This window comes from Chroicocephalus ridibundus, chromosome 2, assembly GCF_963924245.1.
Source record: "Chroicocephalus ridibundus chromosome 2, bChrRid1.1, whole genome shotgun sequence".
Taxonomy (NCBI): Eukaryota; Metazoa; Chordata; class Aves; order Charadriiformes; family Laridae; genus Chroicocephalus; species Chroicocephalus ridibundus.
This window is the reverse complement of record NC_086285.1, coordinates 48,299,613-48,325,229: the sequence shown is the minus strand read 5'-3', so window position 1 is coordinate 48,325,229 and position 25,617 is coordinate 48,299,613. Positions and strand designations below refer to the sequence as shown.

Genomic DNA, 25,617 nt, shown 5'->3' with positions numbered 1-25,617 from the left:
TTTCTTTGGCAACTTTGGCTTAAGCCTAGGAAAAGGATATTCTGAATTTCTCTACTAAGGCGCAAGAGGCATTTATCACAGAAATGGCCTTAACCAACCCCTTCGAATTTCTTCCCTTCCCAACCTCTGTCTCTGCTTCACAAATGCACCTGCACTGAGAAAAGCACCATGGTGGGGACGTCGCCAATTGTCCCCTGGTGCCTCAGCTTACCTTCAGGCAGACTGCCACTGAAAGGAAACCTTCTGGTTGCTATCAAGTTGTCATGGCCAAAGTTTTGATATCCCAGGTGAGATGGCACATCGAAGATACTCTTGGTCAGTTCAAAGTGCAATTCTGCAGCTCTTTGCGAAAATCCTTCCGTTTTGGCTGCCTAAGACTCTTAGGACTGATCTCAGAGTGTGAGCCCTTTGGGGTAAGGACTGGCAGTCCTTGCTATCTGCTGGCATTATGGTAATGCAGACTGATGTAAGCACGTTACAGTAAATAATAATAATTAATTATATTATTCAGAGGTCAGTTCACACCATTAAGTTTTTTCATAAGGGGCCATTTCTAAGGTATAGGAGCTCACGCTCAGAAGGGGTCAAACTGGTTTGGCTTTTAAATGCAGTGTGTCAAATTCCCACTTTTGGAGTCTAATTTTATGACTACATTAAAACCATTCAACCGTAATGAGGCGGCCGCTTGACCTGACGTCTCTGTTGTGTAAACTGTGTCATCCTGTGGTCCTGCATACTGCACCAAGAAGGGAATGCTAAGTACAAAATGAATTGACTCAAGGCTGAAGCACAGCAGAGTGACGGCAGAGTGTACACAGAGGATGCCGATGTGCATTTTGCCATAAAAACTCCTTCCTAACAACATGGGGAAACGGTTCAAACCCCAACAGGATCTCCCTGCAGCGCTTCTTCCCATTGTACACTCACAGGAGTCCAGAAATGGTGCGTATGGTTTTGTACCTGAAGGAAATGAAGGAGTTCCTTTACAGCAATGTTTTAAAAGACTGTGGTTGATGTCCTCAGCAAGTCTCAGGGAAGTGGGGGGTTAGGAATATTGTGCTTTCCCAGACTATGAAACCCTCAGGGAGTCTACCCAAAGTCCTGCCTCTGAGAATCGTTTGTGAACTTCCTCACGATCTCGTTATTTGCAGAGGGGAGGCAGAACCGCCTCCCTCCAAACCAGAAAACCAGAGCTATTTGGGCCCCAGCAGCTGATGTCCTTTGACTGTTTTATCTCAGGACCTTGGAAGCCCCCCCTAGGAGCCGCTGTCCCGGCACAGGACAGCATTAAAAGGCTTCATTTGAGAGTTAATACCACCTAGTGCTGCACGGGACACTTCATGGGCACTTCGAGAACAGCCTTTTTGGATGGCACGGCAGAGCAAGCACGAAGCTGTCGAGTCAGCTCACGCGTTCAGCCTCCCCAGGGCACCCCCTTTAAACAACACCAACTTACGTAACTCCTCATCTAACGCCTGTGGAAAGGTTCCCAGTGATTTTAGCGGGCTTCGGATTGCCAGCGGTAGAGTGGAAACTTTTGAGCTGCACATTCACATTTTCTACAGCAAATGAACACGCACAACGAGCTCAGTCTGGCGTTTGACCCTTCCTGGCCTCTGCTACCTCGGACCTCGCAGCAAGACAAACAGAGCCACCCTGAGCAGTACTTGGCAAACATTTTTGCTCTAGGAAGTCAGGAAGAGCTTTTTGTGTAGAGACCTACTGCCGGACTCATTATTTCCAACTGCCGTGGGCAAGGGAAGCAAAGGGAGCCGCTCCACAGAGGACCCATTATCTCCAGACCCAAGGCTTGGGTGCACGTGGGCAGCGTACAGGATGCTGAAGCCTCTCCGTGCTTCCAACAGTCTGGACTTACTCATAGCGAGAGGAGGTTGTGCAAAACCTGTTCAAAGCAACAGCAATGTTATTGTTGTAACGAAGGCTTTCTCCACGACACTATTAACTTCTCCTGTGTCTCTCAGCAAACCTTAAAACGTTACAGGGAGCGGAATGAATCTTTAATAGGTGGAAACTGTGCAGAAAGTATGTATTATTGCTTTTGTTATGGTCATTTCTTTGTAATCTGTCAAAGCCATATGATTTTTCATTCACAATAAAGCAGCCTTTCTACAAACAAAGAGTTAAGCCAATTTCATCCCCATGATTGGTGGCGGAACCGAGGGAAGAAAAAGTAGGTTACTCTGCACAGAAAATTCCTCTTCCCTGCCTGTCTATCAGTGGCTGTCATGCCAGAACTCCCAGATATTAACTTACAAGTTACTGTCTGTTTTCCCTTGTAAGTATTAGACAGGGCGATCAACCACACAGAGTAACACTGCAGTAACATAAACCAGCATCAGCAGCAGCTCTGGAAATCACATGTACAAACACAAATTAAGCAGTACTCCCCGACATTCCCCGTGCAACAGCAGTAACGGTAGCTACAGTTTTCATGTGGCAAGACGTCCCGGTTCTTTAATGATATAAAAACATTGCAGAACACCATTGTTAGATGCACTTCCACCACAGACTTTGAGAGAGAGAGACTGTAAATCCAAATTCGTTTCTGGTCCTGCAGGGAGTTAAACAATGGGCGATACAAATAGGACAGTGTCATGTAGTCACAGAGCAGGCAGCTCCCGATTCACTCTCACACTGCACGAGAGACTCGCAGACACTATGGGAACAGGTGCTTTAGAAATTCCTCAGATCCCCTATTCAGCCAAATACATCCAGGCATCCGAGCTGTTGAACCTCGTGAAAAGGCTTACTGACGATCTAGGACAACAGTAATTACTGAGAGGAGGGGAATAAAAAGAAAGAGCCTGACTCTAGCTGCTTGTTCAAGGTAATCACTTACCTGAAAATATCATTTGGACTTGTCAGCAGACATCCTCACCTGCTCACATCACACAGATTTGGAAGCTTCATCCCTCAGTAGAGAACGGAAAAATACATCTTCCCCCTAACGAGGCAGCTGCACGCAGGAGTTGCTGTTATTGTTGGAACCGGTTTGGAGGAATGAGGACAGAGACAGCCCAGGCAGGCGTGTCTTGCAGGGCTGTGCAGCGAGAGGGCTCGCTCCTTTATGAGCGAGTACCTTTGCAACTGCAAGGCAAGATTACTTACTGAGCCAGTCCCCCTCTCTGCCAGCAGATCGAAGGGCTGCTTGGTATTCCAGCTTGGTTTCCCATCAAGTCCAGATACAGTTTGTCTGACACGGGTCTATTCAGATGCCAGAGGACTGCTGGCAGTTCTCGTTTGCTGGGAACAAAACAGCAACAAGCACCCCAGCTGCACGTCCTTGTGAGGCTGTTCAGCCCCTGTTTCAAGGCGGAGTGCCCTCCCTCCAGCGCAGCGTTTGGCTTTCTCTGTGTGTGGATGGATTTTACAGATCTACCTCCTGCTTCTGTACCTCCACCAGACTTTCCACTTCATTCAATTATCTCTAATGATATTAATATTTCTGTCAGAGGAATATATGGGGAATGAAATAGCGATCTTCTTCGCTCCTTCTGCTTCCCTGACATGGAAATGTATGTCCTTGTATTTTATTTCTTCACTCCTCAGTGGTGAACAGGCAATTTCAACTTTGTAACCATAAAGAAGTCCACAGTTCCTGCGATTCCTAAAGACGTAATCCTGCCTCCCTTCTTCCCCTTCTTTTTTTTTTTTTTTTTTTCCATTTCTCTCTTTCTCTCTGGCACAGCTCAATGTCTGGAAGAACACACTGCCCGAAGAGCACAAAAATGTGCCCTGTGCAGCCAACTACCAATCCCTCAAAAGGCACGGGGATATGGTAAGAGAGCAACAAGTTGTGGGCTTCTTGAGAGTGGTGTGGGAATCCCCCAGGAGCCAGAGGGCAATCCCCAATACTCAGTCTGTGATTCAGAGCCCCTGTTGTATCCAGGGGTGCTACGACAGCCTGACCAGTTTGTTATAGGGGCTCCTCAAAAAATTCATTCCCAATATTTTGCTAGAGAGAAAAGCCACTTCCTTCTTCTCTTTTATCATGCCAGGTGAGAAGATCATCCTTTCTCAGGCCTTGGATACAAGCATGTTGCAGCCAGACTTCTTTGATGCCACGGCCAAATCAGAAAGGAATGATGTTGTGACAATAGGTTTGAGATTTGGCAGCACTAGCAGCTACGGGGCCTCCTACAGTGACCCCAGTGCTGATTTTTGGGGACTGATGTCCCTATCAGGAAGGCTAGACAGGGGCATATATTATACCATAAGGGTATTTTGCCCATAGTTACAAAAACTCTGTTTTCACAGCCATGTTCATTTCATGGAGGACATGGAAAGACAGAGTACAAATCATAATCTTAGATCTGCTTTGCATTTTTGTGCTCTTGTGCTGATGCTCCTTTTCTAGCTACCATTTGCAGTTCACTTTTCACCCTTACTGTTTCCAGTCTGAAGGTTTTTCTAAATAAAGATATTCAGTGCATTATAAAACAAATTGGTCCTTACAAATATCAGCTTGTTTAGCAGTTTCTAGAACTCAGGGCTGATTAAGAGCTTGCTGATGAAACAATGATTTAGCACGAAGCTGCAGCTGGCGTAACAAGAGAACCATGCCACGTATTTTAACCTTTGCTGGAGGATTTGCCACATCTGTAAGTAGTAACTCACCACAGACTTCTTCCCTGTGTGCTGTTATGGATGGAAACATATGGCTCAAAACTGCCAAGACCGTCATTTGGAATTTCAGATGAAAACTCCTCATAAGGACAGAGGTTCTGCGCATTCCCTTGTCCAAAAACACATGGAACAAACCAAGAAGAATTTTAAAAGCAGACGAGCGATCCTTGGTTTGACAGCTCCCCCCTCACACAAAGCTTGTCCAGCCCCAGCTTTGCAAATGCACATCCCTTCCTTTCCAGCCTTTACTTGGCAGCAGTTTTTGTTGGCAGGATGCTGTTGCCAAGGGAGACAGAAAGGATGTGCAGCTGGCTTTTCTTTCACCTGCACTTACTGCTGCTGATCCTATTTATGTTACTGCAGAACCTTTGGCTTCTAAGAGACCTACCATCAATGTCACTGGACTTTTTGAAGAGTTTTGACAATGACACAAATAGCTGTGGCCTCTGATGGAAAGCTTAAAATACGATCCTGCCAAAGAGAGGATGTAGCTGGTGCCACGGATGCTGACTCAAGCAAGGGTATCCATTTCACAAGCAGCAACAAGAAGAGGGAAAGGAGGATTCAAAGCCATCTTAAAAACGTTTCTGACAACCCCTCAAAACAGCGAGTAACTTCAGATATGTAAAAGCTACCTGCCTAGTTAAAGGTAGCTGTGGCTCTGGCAGGCAGTTCACCCCATCCACAGGTTCACTAGTACCCCAGGGAGGCTCCTCTCTTGCCGTTAGCAAAAGAGGTCACAGAGAGGATGATGAGCTTAACTAGATGTCCAGCTTTCAGGGGATGAAAATTAGGTGAGATGAATCCCACCCCGTATCCCTCTTTCTATTTAGATGGCATCATCATAAAGCAAACTGAGGATTTGTTTAGTACAACAAAGGGATAAATAAAAGTGATGTTTGAAAAGGTGAAATGTAGTCTCTCTACTGCGATACTTCCCAGGAGCAGAAATCCCACTGCTTTGGACATTCAGAACCAGTTTCTACTGAAGACCAGAAAACAAGGCTTAGAGAGCAACACTTCACTGGCATGAAGAGTGGACTAGAGCAGCCTTTCCATGGTGATGCATTAGGAAGCATTTTTCTTTCCCATATTAGAGGGTAAGTGGGCAAGCACTAACTCAGCTGAAGCTAGGAGCTACTGCCTCTCAAGGAGACAGGACGCTACCCATCAGCTGCGCCTGACCCCTGCAAGGCAAGACGTCTGGCGCCTGCTGAACTGGAAAGCAGCAGGTAGCATGAGGAAGTAGGTGCCACTTCTTCATGCATAAGCCTTTTTCCAAAAAACACAGCTCCTAGACCTGCTACACTCCTTTCAAAATCCTCCCACTTTTAGTTGGAGGTAACCAAGTCAGAGGCTTTTGATTCCAGCACCGGATGACATGTCTTTTCCAAACCTAATTTCTTCAGGACTAAGCCTCCAGCTCTAGGTAATTTACAGCGACTTACCTATCAATCAAGGACGCTTATTCTAGACCCGGGATACTCCTTCATTACAGCACAGTCATTTTTAGCTTGTCTTTTTTAAGGGAACGTTTATAGGACCAGGTTGTCTATCCCTCTGTCTGCCTTTCCCAGTGACTTCTGATCCATGGCTGATTTCAAATATTGTAACACACTGTATGACGACTGGCGAGGAGGCAGAGCAGAGCTCCCTACTCATGGATCCCTCTGCTTCGACGACGCAGACCTTTTTTTCTCTACTTGCAAAAGCTACGCTTAAATTCTCCAGCTGCAGGTACAGAGAAATGTCGATACTGCAGCCGGAAGGGATGTTATAGTTATGCACAGGCTGACTAACTTCCACAAACCCTGAAGGCATTTCAGTCATTTCATCTGTTCACTGAAAGTAATTTGGATGATTTATTACTTATGCCCCCTTCAAACACATTATTACCTTGAAGTGCCTGGTTATCCTTGTGCTTGATCTCAAATGAGAGCTTGTAACGAGGAGCTTGCACTGATTTGTTATGTGAGCAGGTAGCACACAATTAACTATTATATTTACCTGCAGGAAAGCTTTAGTCTGATTTTTGACCATTGCCCAGTTTAAGGCAAAGGGATACTGTGCCTCAGAGTGAGTAAATGATTTGTTAAGGGGCTTGTGCAGTTGTTCACGATCCCACTTTATCATTTGGACAAGTGAGAAGCAAATCAGTTCAGGATCAAGGGAGTCAGTATTTCCAGTATGGGGGACTGGCTAGTGGTTTTTGGGGAAAAAGGGTCAGATTTGAATGGGAATAATTTCCCAGGCTATAACAGGTAGTGAGAGTTTCCATGTCCAGATTTTCTCCCATGAGCACAGCCCGAGGACATAAGGTAATACATAAATCAGCCAGAAAGGCTGTAACGGGCTGCTCTTATTACTTGCTGGATTATACAGGGCTAGCAAAGCCTCTGGAGTGGATGTAAGGCTGCTAGGGAAAGAAGTGAGCTCTTACTTTTGACTTATGTTCACCCTTCCTACAAACTAGCAACAGCCGCCTTCTGGCTTTTGGAAATAAAGTTTATACCGCCTCTTAACTGTCTGGAGCTGAACCTGGCTTCAGCTGAGGCTGATTTCAGAGTAACCTGGATGTTCACCATGGCCCAGCTCCACTGAGCTACATGGGTGCTCTGGGAGCTGCTCTACAAGGTCTGCTGATGGCCCCAGGGGGTCAGCAAAGCCCCTCCATAGCCTGCCACGCATGGAGGTGCAGGCCTGAGACTCAAGGGTGTCAGGGGTGCACGTAGCATTAGGATGTATAAAGATAAAAGGGAAAGATCAAATTCCCTTCTTGAAAATATCAGCTGCTCACTGCAGAGATGAAGGAAGGTTTTTTTGCTCCATTAGGTGAATTGCAAGATTGCACAGGTATTGAGATATGGATTTTTGCCATCCTTTGAAGCTGGGTATTGGTCTGGAAGGAACAATGGTCCAACTTGGTGTAGTAAATCGTATGTTCTTCTAAGTAAGGTCAGAGCGGTAGCCGCATATAATTTCTGCTAATAAGAGCAGGACTCTGCTGCTTATATTTCACTCAGTGTTATTGCTCCTGAATTAGACTCAAGAGGTGCAGATATGCAGTATCATACACAAAGAACATAAGGGTGAGACGACATGGTGATACAGCGTACTTGATTAGTCAGGGGATCAGTAATTCAAGTGGAAATACATATGAAGTAAGGAAAAGCATCTCACTTTATAAAAATATGCTCCATCAGCTCTGCAGTTCATTCATTTCTGCAATTCATATTTCCTATTCAGCACGAATGCAGTTACACAACAAAGTACAACGTTTCACCTTTCTGTGTGGATGGTCTCTTTTTACATGCACATTTGTATTTAAAAAAAATATAACTTCCACTACCAATATGTATGTGCTACTTCTGATTGGTACTTGAACATGAGTTGGTCTTGTCTTTTCATAGGAACACACTGCATATCCGAAACATCATTTGCATTCAGTGGTTTAAGTGTTCATAGCAGACTCAGGGCATGAGAGTTACACCCCACCTTAAACATGACAGGCTGGCACCGTCATATGCACCATCAACATAGAATTGCTGTGTGGAATAACAGTAATAATAATAAGCATAAACCCTACAGCAGCATTATTCGCACAGTACTTTACAAGTAAGATATTTGTCTCTCCTTTCTGGCTGAACGTGCCTCTACTCAGGAGAGAATCTACTTCTCCCATTCCTGAAATGTCATCACCTCCACACTTAATTTTATTTGGAAGGAAATTGGTCTGACAACCCTAACAACTTCTGATTATTCACAGAGCAGCCCTTGTGAAGGGATTAACCGTACTAGCTTCCCCATGTTGCCCTGTCAGCACACAGCCCTTCAGGGATCTTCTCTTGATGTGAAAGTTAGCTCAGCCTCGATGTTCATTCATCCTTGACTTCTCTTTCGTTAATACCAGTTATGTTGTTGGCAATATGACGTGGACATCTTATCTCTCTCCTTCCCCCTCCAGCAACTACACTGGGAGCCTCATTTTATTTCAGGCAGGCTATTACATAGTTCCCAAAGCACAGTACTTACTCTTCAGCTACTGCTGATGGGGGCTTGAGTCAGCAGCCAAACCAGAGAGCGGCTCTTCTCCTGCCTCTCCCCTGCAAGAGCACAGCGGCTGTGCGATGCTGCACAGCAGCCCCGGATGGCTGCCGAGACCACCAAGTGCTCAGACACCTCTGCCTTTTACAGTAAACATCCAGCCTGGGTGTCCCGTGCTGAGAAAGCATCTCAGGAGCAGCGTCCTGAAGTGCCTGTCCTAACGCTTTGCTGCGTGGTGTGTCTCTCGCCCTGTGATCCGACTGCTCTGCTCTTCAAGGCTATTGATTTTTTCTCTGGTGAAAGTGCAGAAATGCCAGCTGTGTAACGGGAACATTCGATTTTTGGTAGTTTCAGTGCCTGCTTCTGTGGTAGCACCTGGCTTGACTGCACTGCCCTTAATCCATGTGACTGCCTGGGTCCTGGGGAGGGCTTGAGAATTCCCGATGCATCGGCAACAAACTTCAAACACAGCTGTGGGCCGTTTCCTCAGAAACGATGCAAGCGCATACATACCCAGTGGTACATTTGGAAAGAAAAATTCATCTCTGAAATAGCTAATAACATGTTTTTACTGCTTACGCTGCTCTGAATCAGGCTTTCCTCAGTCTGGACTTAATTTATTAATATACAAAACAGAACCTTGAAAATAGGGCCCAGCAGAGCTAATGACAAATGAAGAACTTTCTGTTCAAGCACTTTGAATGAACTACAATTAAAAATCACTCTGGGTCCTCCACAGACAGATGCTGGCAGAGCCATGTGGCAGTCAGATGTTACGCTCCCATGAAATGCAATGATAAGGCTGACATAAGTGTCTTCTTGTCGCACTTCTGCCTTATTACATTTTCCCTTTTCTCTCTCTCTTTTTAAGCATTCTCAGCTGTCATTGTACCCAAGCAGTAAAATTATTCCCACAGTAAAGTGCAATATCGGAAAGCAATTTTGTTTGGAGACAGAGCACTAAGTGTGGCATATCAGCGTTAAAGCTGCAGGAGAACATTAGTCTTTGTGTTAACATTAACTACCATGGCTAAGAGAATATATTAGCAACAGCCTTAGTAAAGGTCAGGACACTGAGAGGAAGGAATATCAAGAAGCATTATACTAAGGACATAATTTTAAGACAAAGTGCTGAGTTTCAGCCTTATTCAATAAGAGTTGAAAGGACTGGATGGAAATAAATAACGGGAAGGCTTTGCTTTAGGGACCAATTCCAGGACCGCTGATAGCAGTGTCAGGAAAAGTCCACTGGGACATATGGTGGCTTCTGCCGCACCGGTGTAAATCCAGGATAACTCCTCTGCAATTACTAAGATTACTCAGCATACAAATGACTCTGAGAGGAGAACACAGGAAACACTAAAGGAACCAGCAGAAGTAAAACACGGTTGGGAGCTGAAGACCAATGACCAAATGAGAGGTAAGAAATAACCTGAAGATTAATGGCAATTAAGAACTGGAAGGAATAGTCAAAGCAGTGGAGAGAGAGACGCATCTTTTGCTCCCTTCAAGTCTGGGTGCTGGGTGAGCCACCTGAAGCCACCACGAGAGCTCAGCACAACCACTGCTTGGGTCCTTAATTCCCCCCTTTACCTGGTTTGTTGGAAATTAGTGTTTCAGTCAAATAGGAGATTTAAATAAAACTCAAGTACTTGCATACCAAAGATGTGGAAAACAGCTGCTTGGCTCGAGATTATTCACAAACAGTAACTTGTATACAGTAACTAAAAACAAGTTACCTGGCATGAACCAAGCTCAGTGGCTGAAATGCCCAAGATAACGAGAGACCTGCCTCAGGTTTCATTTTGATGCAGTCAGAATTCGACTTCTTCTTGTTTTAGGCGCTGCCTCAGCGAGACACTGGAGCAAGAGCCGCTTCCATCTGACATCGGTGGCATCACCCACGTGCCAGCAGCGTCACATCACGCACGATCAATGCTTCACTCAACCGGGACTGGGGTGGGAGCAGGCAGACAAAGCAGAGGGAGCAGCAAAATCAAGACGTACCTCTGCTGTTACAGGCCTAAACCACTGAAGATTTTTGCGGGGACGTACAGCATGCAGCTCTTTATGCAGACACATTACTCTCCCATTCCGACGTGCCTATTTAGTGTATATTTATTCGGAAGCGTCCCTGCTGGGAGGTGCTCCTGCGTGCTCATTCACTGTCAATTGCGCTGCCAGAAACACAGCAGCACCTACAGCAAGGTTTCTATTGCATTACAACTATTTCCTTAAGATGACCTTGGGTCCAAGATATTTATCCGGAGAGAAGTAAAACAAAATGAGGAAAAAAATAACACAGCAACCATTTGTAATAACTTGTTTGGGAAGGTGGAGTGATCTGAGCTTGCAAATTGCAGGTAAACACTTTGTACTCGCTATGGCAATATAAAGCATCTCTTACTCAGAGCTCCATGTCAACTTCTGCCTCTGTCTAAATTAATGCGTCCAATTAGTCCTGTTTTATTGTGCATCCATCACAGGAGATTCACTGTTAGGGCTTTGAACAATACAAATCCATATACTGGTAATTATGAAAAAAATACATTTAGCAAGACACAAATGTTTCATATTTATCAGCAACGCCTTGGGCGCTTCACAGATTTTTTTTCCTGACACATTTTTAATTTCTACAGTCAGATTCATCTTGGCGTTCAGTAACTAACCGGAGTCAAAGGCTGTATAACTCTTCACACTGGGCTCAGGCTTGGCTACTTCGTTTGTTCAGCATGTCTCTTGGAAAGTCATCTAGCTACCATGCATGTGTCCAAGGAACCGATCTTCCAAGCTACGTGGCACACACCATGTAGGGGGAAAAAAATATCCAGACTTATTCCTTGAAATTACATCATATTACCTAACTTATCCAGTGCTGTTTCCAAACTTTCTCCTCTTTTTATATGTAAAATCTTTGGCACATGTTAAAAATGTACGTGGAATAGCTCGTACTTAAGGCACCGACTAAAATTATAGTTCTCCAATAAGCCTGTGGTTTTAAGACGCATAACTGTCACAATAATTACTTAACTGGGATAAAACTTTTCAGGTTTGGAGTCAGTCCAGATGTGATATGTCGAGAAGACAGGAGGAGAAGGAGCAATGTAAGGCTCAGCCCTGAAACGAAGCCGAGGAAGTGCTCCTCTCTGCTGGCTCACTGGGGTCTCGGGAGCAGCTGGACACAAACACCCTTTCACCATAATTAAAAAGTCAATATGATGACAAGAATTCTTACGAGTTATTTTAAAAACGATCCCTGAAAACAAAAAGAAATATTTATTTTTTGAAATGAAACGTTATGCGGAATTGTTGGAAAGCAAACCAAGTGATGCCAAGCTTTAATCTGAGGGGGAGATTTCACTGATTCTTTATTGCCCAGTCACCCATAGAGTGGCTCTGGAGGCACAGGGAGAGCACGCCCTCCCTCAACAAGACCCTTCTGATGCAAGAGAACTGTCTGTGTAGCACTGAGTTATCTTAACAGCTCTATCTCGCTGCCTATCATAGACCTTGACGCGAGTGTGGGGCAGGGACCGGGATGAAGGGGAAAGGGTGCAGCGGGAAAGCTCTGCCTCTTGTTTTCTGGAACGGCAGCAAAAGAGACGTGCCCAAGGGCAGGCTGAGTCACTTCACAGAGAGATGCTCTGCTTCACTGCTGCTTGGAAGGGAAACATTTTAAATCTTGCTCCCTTTGTGGCTCCAGAACAACAACGGTCTAATGAGAAAGAGAGGGCATCACAAGCTCTGGGGCCGGGCGTCAGATGCACATAGCAACAGGGTTTTCCTACTTGCTGCCATGCAGCCTATACGGGAGCCTGGGAGAAAAATCACAGGGAAATCTTAGCAGGGATGAAGCCAGCAGGTTGCTGTAAAAATTGTTCTTTAAAATCCTTTAAGTTTTACTAAAGTCTCCAATCTTTTTCTACAACAGGCTAAAACGTCTCCGGTGTGATTCCACAGAGGCTTTCTAACTCTAAAGGGCGTTAGCTTTTCCACAAAAGATGGAGGTAAAAAGCCAGTGGATTACAGCTCCCCAGCTGGATGGAAGATGGATGGATGAATGGATGGATGGACGGATCGAAGAGGTTCGTTTGGCTTTTCCCGCAGTAGGACTTGTGGGGTGAGCAAGCCCCACCTACCCCTTCGTTTTCAGTTCCTGGCCCAGGCAATACACAGTTTTGACCATCTTGTAGGCACTTCAGTGGAACGGACCAGACCCTCAGCTCACGTGAGTTGCCTGGCCCTACTGAAACCCCAAAATCACTGCCAACTTGGAGCCATCCTGGGGCTGGCTCTGAACCTAGAAAGGTGCAAGGCCAAGCGCACTCTATCCTTTCCATGACGTTTTTACAACACACTAAAAGCCCTCCAAAGCTCCAGCCTCATCACGGTGGCACAGTTCATTAACAGGATCATGTCAATGTGTGCTTCTCCCTACACCTCCCTCCTGAGACAGCGCTGTTGAGCTACTAGCCGTAAACAAACACGCTGATTGCAAAGGGGAGGAGGAAAGGGAGGACAGAAGGGGAAGGGAGAAACGGAATAATATTTTTAGATGGCGGGACAAAATAACCAATTGTAATCTCCGTATAAAAAAAATGAATCACCCGTTCATTCATTCACAGGCATGAATATGATCAAACTCCCCCTCCACAGAATAAGAGTTGCTGATGGCAGTTATGCAAATCCATTCCTAGCAGACGCCTGGTGGTGTACATTTACATGCCTTTCCGTGATGCGTGTGTGATTATGCTGAAGAGTCTTCTTGTCCAAAGATGAAATCTCTGGATTGACAAGCCATCCCTTCTGTGTACCCACAGGCACAGGCACGCTATAGCAGCAGTTGTGGGGGAGTAAGGCTGGGCAGATCAGTGTTATTTCTAACTAACATACATACATATTTTTCATGTTTCTTTTTTGTTCATCTTTTTATCAATAAACAGATTAGGGAAAAAATGCAATCCTTTATAGTTTAGGCCTAGGCTCCTCTTCCAGAAAATACATCAAGGTCTTTCATTTGTCGGAAGTTAGGAAAAACTACGCAGGCTGCCCAAGAAAGACAGCACCGTGGATCAGATAGATCATGCTAAGGTGGTCTGAAGTGTCCACACAGTGTGGTCTCCACTGGGAAAGGAGATATAAATCCAGACTTGCAAGGCTTCTTGTTAGTCTCCGTTACAGACCCTGGGCAAAATCGTCTTGTATGGAGGCATCATCTTGACATATGGCAAAATCTCCTAACGTGTATGCGCAGCATACAGCTTATGAAGATAAAATCCATTTAGAAGGATGCCTGCTCATGCGAAGTGAAGCCACAATCGCATTTGCTTAACTCTAAATGTATGTCATGACAACTGAAGCTCAGCTCAGGCATAAGGACTGAGTGTTCTGACTCCAATTCACAAGAGGTAAAATCATCTTGAAGGGAGTGGATGAGAGCCCTGGCTGACACACCGGCCTCAGTTAGACCCGGAGGACCTTGCTGAGGTACATGGCTGTCAGACCAAGCAGAGAATTGCATCAAGAGATGTCAGGGGATAGCTGGGCCATTTTGGAAGGCTTCTTGTGGCGGTTTAGGAGTAGGAAGACTCTATTCCAAAACTGCTTTTCATCTGCAGTTTGCCTGATACAGCACGTGACAATCTGATAATGGGCAGGGGCTGGAAAAATCCACTTTCTGTAAATACGCCATGGGTTTAAGGGGTTTTAACATGTCTGCTCCCTTTAACCATTTACAGCTTACAGTGATTTTTCTTGGGTCAAGCAGCTTATTTGAGGATGAAGTGGCAGATTTGGTGGAATTTTATGTGGAATTTCACGCAAGGGCTCAGCTTGACAAAACCAACAAAAATCACCCAACAAAAAAACCCAAGCCAAAGGCTGGTTCAAACCCACTCAATGGCTTTACGTGACTGATCCTACAACATTTTGATGAGATGGAATCTATGCCTGTCTTCTGGGTTTCTAAAAAATGAAAGTTTGTCTCTCTCTACTGTCACCAACAGGTCAAGTTGAAACCCCAAACTGACACTTAAATGGCAGCATTAACTCTTTAACTACCACTCCATGAAATGGCAAAGATGTTAGAGAGACACCCGCAGATAGCAGGCTTAGGCAATAGCTGTAAGGAAGGAAAGGAAGAAGGAAGAACAAAGGAGGTGCCCTAAGACAGGGAATGGGGAGAAAGACAGAGGTAGAAAAAAGAGGAACAGAGAAAAACAGGAATGCAAAATGGCAGAAAATGCATATTTTCTTACCAAGCAATAATGCATACAAGAAATATGTCCAGAATAAATAATTTTATCTGCAAAGGTTAATTGCTATACAGGGCCAAATCCTATTTCTGATCATTGCACAAACCTCCCATTGGAGGCTGAGATATTTACTCCATGCCGAATACACGTTATTTATACTTCAGCCCATGGATTGGCATCAGAGCTGGAACTGGGCCTTTCGTGCAGAATAAATCTGATTCCTCCCTTCGACCTCTGTTTAACATTCTAGGAAATAAAAAAACCTCTTCATGAATATGTACAAAATGTGCCAAGATGAGTTCTGCCCTCAGACTGGCATTTCAGTGGGGCTGTGCTGCTGTATTTCAAAGCAAAATTTGGCCTTCGACTCTAATTGCTCCCAACTCTAGAAATATTGAATTGATTTTCTTCAGACATGAACTGTTTTCTCCTTCATCACCGAGGTCTATAAAACAAGCCGAGTTCAAATTTCCTAGCGTCAGCTGTTCTTGAGTTATGAGGGCAGAGAAGCTGCAACCGGAACAAATAGGAATAGCTGGTTTCTCTTCGCGCCCACATATCATAAATACAGCCAGGCCGATTTTGCTGAGAGTTCTCAAAATATTCACCTTTAGGCTGAGGCCAAGCTTGAAAAACACACTGCCACCCCCCGAGGAACTTTCTTGAGAAAATTAGGAACAAGTGGAAAATGGAGGTAAGCCTGGAAACAGAAATTGATCTGAAGCCATAACAGTGGTTTGTTTCCACAGGAGCAATTAGCAATTCCCACGCCTCCGTCATAAATTAGCTCTGTAAGAGCCTACATGCTCCTGAGTGGGACTGTGGCTTGCTTCTTTCCTAGAAGAGACATTTTTGCTCTTAGCATCAGATAATAATAGGCTGTTTAGGGTAATTTTAATCTGTTTCTTATGTCTGGCAGACGGGAACCCTGCCACGATGACTATCGGGAATGTCTGCAAGACTTCACCCAGATCTTTGCTCACCGCCTGCTTTGGCAGCCCCATCTTTCAAGTTTGGCCTCGTAGCCCAGACTGCAGCCAGAACTCCACGCTGCTGCTTGCAAAGCCTGCCCAGGGGTTTTTATCATCATCCGATATATTTATGGCTTTCATATTGAGACACCTCGATCGGATGAGGGGTCCTCACTGCGTTAGGCGTTGCAGGGATGCTGTAAGTCGTCCATCTGTTCTCCGAAGAGCACTTGCACTCATGGTTGTCTCCTGCAGCTTTGATATGAGCAAAGTAGATTTCTAAAAATTTGAGCCACTGGAAGCAAAAGCCCCATCTCCAAATGCTCATAATGGAGGGTTCAAGGAGGAATTTGAGTTTGGTGCTTAAACAACTTGCTTCGTTGCATATAAGAAACAGACTGACAAGAAAAGCTGTTTTAGTTCTAGTTGTTGCTTTTTTGCTAAAAATTATTTGCACTTGAAAACCTTCTGACCAGCCTAACTGCATGCACATCCTTAGCCAAAGGCAGTGGTTATGAAACACTGTGTAACTACCCCGTTTCACATGTCATTCCCTGGGACAGGCAATCTCTAGTACAACGTGCAGCCACCGAGGACATCACGTGGGGCCACCGTGCGAAAACGTGTTATTACTCAGTTGTCACGCTGTCAAAAGCTGCAACCACTCACCGCTCTAGTGAGCCACGAATGACTTGTTTTGCTCCTGATCAAGCTCTTCTGGCAAATATAGAAATACTGAGACAGGAATGCCCATATCTAGATCACCAGAGAGAGGGGATGCCAAGATGCTGAAACACAGGGGTTTTTTGGTGATCAAGGGCAAGCACTGTGGGCAGAAGACAGCAGTTTCTCAAGGAGCCCGCTGTCTGCTCTGCCATTTTTGCTTCACGCTTCTATGACAAAAAGCTTGCGTCGTCCTCCTACGCCGTCAGGATTCCCCGCCAGGTTCAGTCTTGCCCTGATGCTCTGATGATGATCAGGACATAACGAGAGGCAAGGAGGAGTGGGATCTGCCTTTCCACGAGGCACCCGCGATGCACTGAAGTCACAGGAGTTACAGAGGCAGAGCCAAGAGCAGAGTCGGGCCCATTATCTTTTGGCTGTTTTGAGAAAATTAACTGCAATAGCGAAGCCGTTCCTCGTTAGAAACGGGTTACAGGGTATGCATATTTATGGGGCTTTGCTCCCCAAAGTGCATGCATGCAACTCCCATTTAGCTACTGTGGCTGACGTGGGAATGCTGAGAGGTGGAGAGACAAATTAAGAGGAGGTTTTTACCACTCAGACTTTCAGTGAACACATAGCATTCCTATTTAACAGTAATAGAATAATGGTATTTGTAAAGCATTTGCAACTCAGCATTCAGAAAAACAGGGCGATTTGATTAGAAAAACATTACAAACCCTGAAAATAAGAAAATAACGATATAATGCAACAGTAGTAACAATTTTTTTTAAAAAAAGCAGATATAATCTTGCCCAGGGACTTAGAGAACAGGGGATAAGGAAGGTCTTTTTTTTTTTTCTTTTTAAATAATAATAAAAAGATCAGATAGATTTCAGGAAGGGGCAGAAGAGACAGGCGGTCATCAGGGCTGTGTGATATATCCCAGTAGTGAATATGCAGGATTTAGTTGTACTTCATATGAAATGAGTTACACTTAGTGACAGGTGACACTTTCCAAAGGGCAGGTGACTTAGCACAGGCTCAACTGCTTGGGATGTCCATGTGGAGCAGCATGTCCTTGCCTGGACTCAGCAGTCCTGGAATGTGTTCTTGCTGTCCATACAGCAAAAATAAGAATTCAGGAATGAAGTCTGCAGCGTAGGGAGTAATAATGCATCGCTTGGGGTTAATTTCTTTTATGGATTCACTTCCTGAATATGTAGTTAATGAGTCCAGAAACTACAAACACCAAATCTCAAGCATGCCCTGTTGCATTGGTAAGCGACTGTGAAGAGCTAGGCTTGGACATCCCATGGGCATTTCTGTTTTTCTTCAAAAGGAACCTCAGAGGCTGCATGCACAGGAACATCAGGACACACAAGGAAAGCCACCCAAGCCTTGACATCAGACCTGCTGCCCTTCCCGCCCCTGCCTTTCCAGGAGCTGCTAAAGAAGCCTTCTTGTGAAGCTGCAGAAGGGCTGCCTGCAACTCCTGGGAGGGGACATACAGGGTCTGTTGTGTCCCCATGGTTTTCTGGCCTCCTCACGCCCAAAGTAGGGCAGGACACAGCTGATCCAGCCTGCTTATGCCCCACTCCGACCCTGCAATGAATGGGGCAGGGGCTTAAATAAAGGGACTTATTACAGGATGCTGCAACCAGCTGGCATTTTAAGGGTATACTAACATATCTGTCTGTCTGTCTGTCCATCTATCTACCTACCTACCTACTATGTATACTGTTTCGTATCTGTCTAGATATAGAAATAAACAGTATAATATATATGGCAGTATATTTTGTTGTTACAACAGTTCAAAACATTTGGTGCCAAATTTCACTGTTGCTTTGCACAGCCAGACATCCTCCAGTTGATTCAATGTATTTTTGATTAAAATATCTGGCGGAGAGAGAAGTACACAGCCAGCATCTTTCTGCAGCTGCCCTCGCACACAGGCACGACAGCAGCCAAAGCCACGAGGGCACAGCGGCATGGCAAACCAGCCTCCCTCAGGTTTCTGTTCTATTTCTGTTCTGCTAAAGGGTGGGAGCCCCAGCTGACCAGCTTGCTACTGAGTGATAGCTGGGGTGGAAATGAAATAGATGGAACATGTGCCTGCATGTACAGAGGGGGGGCAAATAGGAAAGGAGGGGGAAAACAGTTGATACATAGCAGTCGCTGCAGAGCAGTAAATATTAGCATTAATTTTGCTCATCACAACTGCACATTCATTATGGCTTTCCACGTACCAAATCCATAAGTCTATATGTGCTGAGCCAGTGGCTTTGCCATAGCAAGCAGCAAATAATGAATGATGTATTGCCTCTCTTATAATGGATTGGTTATTTCAACCATACTTGCCTTGATGTGATGAAATAAATGACAGCAATTTTGCTAATACATGGGTTTTCTGTCTCCCTCTTCTTTCAAATAGGGCAGAAAGGTGTCCTTTAACATTTAAAGCCATGGAAGAACACAATATGTGGGATGGTAAATGACTATAATGTAGTATGCCATAAACTGTAAGTACCGTCTCGTTTGAAAGGAAGCTGATGTGAGGTATAAAGAAGGTATTTTACACATGATAGAGGTAATAAATCTAGAGTTTGCTGGAGGATTTAGATCCAACTGGAAATAAATCCATTGCAAATATTTTTGAAGTATTGTATAGCTACATTAAGAAAGGACTCTGCTACTGAGCTGAAAGTGCTTCTGGTTCAGCTTTGACAGTCAAATACTGATCATATCAATCAGTTTTCTATTTCAGCCTGATGAGGGGAAATGTATGGCACGAGCAATGTATTGCAGGAGCAATGTTACCATACTCTCCATTAAAATACAACATCAATAGCGAAGATTTGCTGGTTAATGTCATCTGTTCGATAAAGAAGAAATTGGACAGGGTGAGTGCATCACAGCCCTCTTACTTCCCTGTGCTCTGCTTGCCTTGTTCATGGGGCCAAGCTGTGACCGAGAAATCGGAAGGAGCAGCCACGAGCAAGTTTCCATGAGCCGAAGCCCAGTACTGGAACGTAGCAACCAACAGCCCTTGACCCAAGGAACTCAGAGCAGCACCACCAAATTCAGCCTACGCAAAACCAGGAGAAGCAGGTGCAGCGGAGACTCCTGCAGAGCGGTCCCTCCGTGCCTGCAGGAAACACAGAGGAAAGGGACCTTGGTGACACCTCCGTGATAAGGTTATCCTGGGGAAGGAAACAGCCAGGCAGGAGGAAAGCAGAGGTAATTTCAGGGCTGGGAATACTGGCAAATTCTTAGGATAACATGGATGACCCCGCGTTAAAAAAGATTCAGATTTGTTCAAGGCAAGATGCAGACTCGGGGTCTGATCCCAAGGCCACCCCCATCAGTGGAGGGACTTCCAGCAATCTAAAGTGGCTTTAGACAAAACCCTTAGTTGGTCTCTCATTTTGTACAAGCACCTGGGCCCTACTCTGTCCCCACAGAATGGCAGTGGCCCCGCACTGCTCTAATCCCTTGGCAAGAGGATGAAATTGTGCTGGGAACTCAGATAACTCCCACGGCATGAGAACCGCTCTGCCCTTCAGTAGGGCTGGATGCTAAGCCAGCTGTTAAACACTGCCTGCAGCCAGCTGCACCTTCTCCAGCTGTTGTGGCTCTCATCTTTCCTCTGAGAGGAGGCACCATCTCTTGGTGATACAGCAGCTCCCCCTTCTTTTTGCTGGCTTGGACATGGGAGTCCCTGCCACCCCAAGGCTTCTTGATGCTCATCGGGTTATTCATTTTCCAGCACTCCCGTTGCTTATTGGGCTTCTCAGTCCTCAAAGTTTTATCAGACCCGGCAGTGGTGGTAGTCACTCCTGATGTTTATCATCACTAGTATTACTGTTTTTCACCACAGACTCTTTTTTCCCCCTGATGAATGCTGACTAGTTTCTTTCCCTTCTGCTACTGTGCTCAAGTCATATTTGCCCTCAGAGAAAAACGTGGCAGCATCACGAACAGGAACGGAAAGCTCTGTCATACGCAGAGACAAGGATGCAACGTGATTATCATGTTAACCAACTCGCTGCCCTTTGGAGGCTTGGCCCACATCCAGCAAAGTGACATCAATACGGTGCTCTGGGCACACGCTGCAAGTCGTCAGATTCTACCCAAATGTCAGACAGCGTCCTGGATGCTGTGGGGATCTCAGGGGCTGATCAGCAAAGTGGTGCACGTCTCCGTGCCTGGCAGGATCCACGCTCCCTCAGCAACACGTACAGCACACTGCGTGGGGGCAGCAGCGCTGCTCACCCACCCTCTCGGAAAGCCACCGAAATCATCACGTAATCCCTCGGGGGCAAGCAGGCCAAGGGATACCCTTCACAATTTTCTACAGCAAACATTAGGTGCAATAAACAGCCAAAACATTAAATGGACATATGGCCTCGCCTTGCTAATAGAGAACTTTTTCTCGTGGGATTTCTTTAAGAGCTTCTACTGAAATGCAAGTATTTCAGGGAGCCTTGTGCGCTTTGGCTTGCGTAAATCAAGGATTGAATTTGCAGCCGTATAGACCACTGGAGCCCGAGCAGCCCTGGCTCCCACCAGGGGCCCGTACGCTGATGAAGTTCTGACGCCCATCTGCTCGCCACAGAGACGTGACCCACCCGTGGTGGGCAAAGGCACAGGCTGAACCCCCTCTTCCAGCACTGGGCTGCCAGTTATACCCCTTTCCCGGTGCCGTCACACACGAGCCAGGCCAGAGCCTGATCCCAGGCATCGTGTGGCACATCCAGAGTTGGGACTTCGTTTTTAGTGGCTTCCTCAGGCTTGGTAGCAGCACAGCCATGACCACAGGCTTGGTCTTTTAGCAAACGAAGGTTCATTTCCTACCCAGTCTATCTTTTGTCTTCTCCCTAATCCATCAGCGAAGTTACAAAGCCGAATTTCCATGGCAACAGACTGTGAGGTCAGAGAGAAAGTATTAGGCAGGATCAAGCATCTGAAGTGGAATTGGGAAAGCAAAAGAACAAAATTACTTAAAAAAATTAACAGTCACAGCAGAGGGAATAATGAAAAGAAAAAAAGACAGGTCAGATAATCCGCTCCTGGTGCAAAGACTCCTCTCAGAATCTGAGAAAGCCGGTGCCAGCAAAAATGCCCTTTCGTACATGCAGAACCCCAGTTTGTCTCTTTGCTTCCTTTGAAGTCAACAGCAACTCCAGTGGGAGCAAAATATGGTCGTCCCAGGAATTGCAGGGGAATTCCGGGCCACCAGGAAAATTTCCTGGTATCTGCCTCTTCTTGCTTAGTGAGAGCCCACTGCATGTTGTCACAAGCCTCTACTGAAAGAACATCGCCACCTCCACAGATGGTGGGACATGGAGATGTTAAAACATTTTTTTTCTAAACAGAGAACACGCCGACGCATTTTTCTTTTAATCATCTCCGCAATGGTGTAGTGACCACAGCCTAAACCATGTTTAATTAGCAATCAATTGTTTGCTTCCTGGGGCAGCCCTAAACCAGGCTCCTACCCCATGAGCAGGTGCTGCTGGGGGACCACCTGCCAGTGCCCTCAGCATCCGCATCGCGTGCCCCATGGAGGCACTGGGGTTAGCGGGGTGAGCCCTGCACGGCCCAAAGATGGAGGGCATGACTTTAGCAAGGTCGAGAGACAGGAGAGGGAAGTGGCAGCACTGATTTGCCCCAGTGACACTGCCATCCCTTTGGGGTTGGACAAACCGCCGCACAGGAGGCTGTGTTTTTGCAGGAAGGCTGGCGGTTTTCTCATCTTTTTAATCGGGTCTCCTGCTGTGCCTGAGACGCGGTTGCTGAGGTGGGCCCCGCGCAACGCCACTGTCACACCACAGCTGTCACACAACGCTGGCACCGACGGGCTGGAGCCCTGTCGCACACCCAGTGCCCTGCGTCCCTTTAAGCAACGCCATATGTCGCACGTCCATGTTTGTTACCACCTTCCCCTTCCAGGCGATGATCTAGGACCTACAGCTCTTCAGAGAAATCCAATTAAGGACGTTGCAACGAGCCCCTCTTCAGATGAAAGCCACCAATTCATTAAGCTACAGGCTTGCTGCCTACACCCGAGGAGCGCGGCGTAGCGGGAGTTTCCCCCCCGGCAATGCTCCCTCCCCTCCTTCCTGCACGATCAGCACGTGCTGCACATCAGAGGAGACGAGAGGCTTTGGGGTCTCTGGGTTCCCCACAGGGGATTTTTCTCCCTTATTCAGGAAAAATAGAGGAGGCAGGCGGTATCAGACCCTGAAAACATTCTGGTGATGGTTTGGAGGGGAGGCAGGCAGATATGAAGAGAAACCTCCAGTGCCTATCTGGTATTTATAATGTGCATGGGCCTTTGTGACTTAAATTACTGCTTTTTCCGCTGCTTGATCTGAGAGCATATCTGAGTCAATCTGAATATCAAAGAAATTCAGAAAGGCAGTGGGGCAAGGAGTAGGGCAGAGACTGACAGGAAAATAAGAAAGCAGGGAGGCGGTACAGAGATGGTACTGCAGATAGGCCAGATTAAAAGATGAAAAAAAAAGAGGTGATGTGTCTGGCCAGCAGGCAAAACTGCTCAATTTAAATACGATTATTTTTTCCCCGCTTAATTTTCTCAAAGCGACGTTTTATGGTCTATTCATAGGCTACACATACCCTCTTTGAAAAAAAGGTTTTCTGACATGGGGTGACAGAAGAGCTTTGCACCAAATTACTATGGAGTCATCCCTCCTGTTAAGTCCGTTCCTCTAAACCACATCTCCAGAACAAATCCAGAGCTTGACCTGGCTCCTAGGGATGGGCATTAAGCATACTTGGCCAGATAAAAGCATAAACAAAACCTATTAGATGAAATGACGCCCTGCAACCCTGAAAACTGAAGGGGAAATGTACGTGTGCATGGTGGGACACAGAGCTTCTGAGGTACTCCAGCATCTTCATGGTATGTCGCTGCTGGTGCCTCTAGGAGGTGGAACATACTCAGGATCATAAAACGGAGCAGGAAGAGAGAGTATGTCCACAGCCCCTCTGCAGAGGGAACATGCGGAAGAGCTAGTCATGCCTGAAAGACTGGACCACCACTGCTTTTATTCTTATTACCTTTTCCCACCAAAATACTCCTTGTCCATAATGCCAGGTAAAGTCTAGAAGGTATTACGAGAGAGCATTCCAGCTCCACTTCATGTCGCCATCACTCTGACTCTACATAAATCCTTCACTGGGTCACAAAACCAATTCATACACAAGAATCACGACCATAGCCTGTGTTTAATATCCAGGGATTCATCAGTAACGGATGACAGTGTTGTCACCAAGAGGATGGCTGTTTGGAAGCTGTATTACCAATGGCTTAAAGGGAGCAGGAGATGCTTGCAGCTATAAAATTTTATGCATACATACTACATGTCTGTGTATATAAATATATATGTGCACGCATATGTACATACACACACACAAACCTATAATTAGCATTTTCACATGCATAGATTCTTATACTGCCCCTACAATGTAATTAACATTATTATTCTATTAATTAAAATTTTCTGCTGTCTTGAATTTAAAGATAGCACATATTTAAAGATAACACATACTACGTGTCTGTGTATATAAATATATATGTGCACGCATATGGACATACACACACACGAAGCTATAATTAGCATTTTCACACTCATAGACTCTTATACTGCCCCTATGATGTAATTAGCATTATTATTCTATTAATTAAATTTTTCTGCTGTCTTGAATTTAAAGATAGCACATATGGTGGTTTGCATTACTGGAGTATAAAATAATCAGTCTTTGTTTAACTCTGCGCTAAGATTCCTCTTGCTTTTCCCCATATGCTGTTTTGAGGGTTAGCTTTGCTGTGATTTCCTTCCCTCCCTTATTGATATTGAAATATTCTTACTTCTGATTCTTCTTTCATTGCTCCTATTGGTTTCACACATTTTCTTCACATGGTCATGGGTACTTACAGTTTTTATGATTTGCACATTTTCACCCATCTATAAATGGGCTCTCACACAAGTCAGTCAAAATTACATTTTGATTTAAGAAGACTTAACAAAGTCATTTTTTTCCATCCAGCTTTCAGACCGGTTTTGCAATGAGCCAGTTAACAAAATCTTGACTTGTTTATCTGCAGTTTCCAGGCCGGATTATAGCTGCGTTTGGGGGGCCATTTTCTGCCTCTCTGTTTTGTTGAGAATCTACTCCAAACTTCGCAGCTACTGAAAAGTTGTGCACTCTTCTCACAACTTGTCATCTTCCATCTTAATTCAGGCATTGCACTTGGCTACCTTTTGAGACTTCAAATTAACATGTTATTATTGTTTCTGAAGACCCTTCAGACTTCGACTCCTACCTATTGGAGAAATTTTTATTTCTGTTTACGTACTTGCTCATAATTTGGGTTCTGTTTCCAATCTGTCACTTGCTAAACCATCTGTGCCATCTGGAATGTGCCTGGCCCCAATTTGGTGGAATTCTCTTCCTTATGAAATTCATGAGATTCTGCCTGCAGATGCTTTCTCTGCTTCTCTGACAAATATACTTAATTTGGCAGCTTTGAGGTTTGCATTTTTGTCAGTTTCTAGGACCGCATCTTGTTCCTGTTATTCTGCTATAGGTGGTAGAACATGGATAGGTATGAAACACAAGAAACCTTCTAGTTTACACAGCTTTGACATACAAATGAACATGAAGATTTGGGTACTCAAGATCCTTATGAGCCCTTTTTCCTCTAATACGCTATAAAATCACAAGCACTTGAGAGTGAAGGTGCAAGGTAAATGAAATTCCCAGCTGTGCAGAGGGTCACCATCAGGTTTATATTCCAGGTTAAATGGTGCTGCAGATACAGCAGCCAGGAAGAACTGGAATAGCCAAGACACTGGCGCAAATATTCTGCTGAGGTCAAACTATACTTTAACCATCAGTAGATAAACCCTTCTTTACCTCCTGTGAAACAAAACCATAAAGGAGGTCTCCTGAGGATCTCATTTTGGTGCTTTCCAACCCAGCTAGGTGGGCCCAGTAGGCTCATGAAG

At 45.3% G+C, this 25,617-nt stretch overlaps 1 protein-coding gene across 5 annotated transcripts in view; it reads right to left on the bottom strand.

The window, feature by feature from the left end:
- TMEM108 (transmembrane protein 108) overlaps window positions 1-25,617 on the bottom strand; it is a 165,219-nt gene that overhangs the window by 14,786 nt on the left and 124,816 nt on the right. Inside the window, exon 1 of one of the 5 annotated variants that reach the window (XM_063325321.1) lies at window positions 2,861-3,251. The exons of the other annotated variants lie outside the window; for them this stretch is intronic. Coding sequence (XP_063181391.1) covers window positions 2,861-2,873 — 13 coding nt within the window. The 5' untranslated portion in view covers window positions 2,874-3,251. Of the gene's footprint in view, window positions 1-2,860; window positions 3,252-25,617 lie in introns of those variants that run through there. 5 annotated transcript variants of the gene reach the window in all.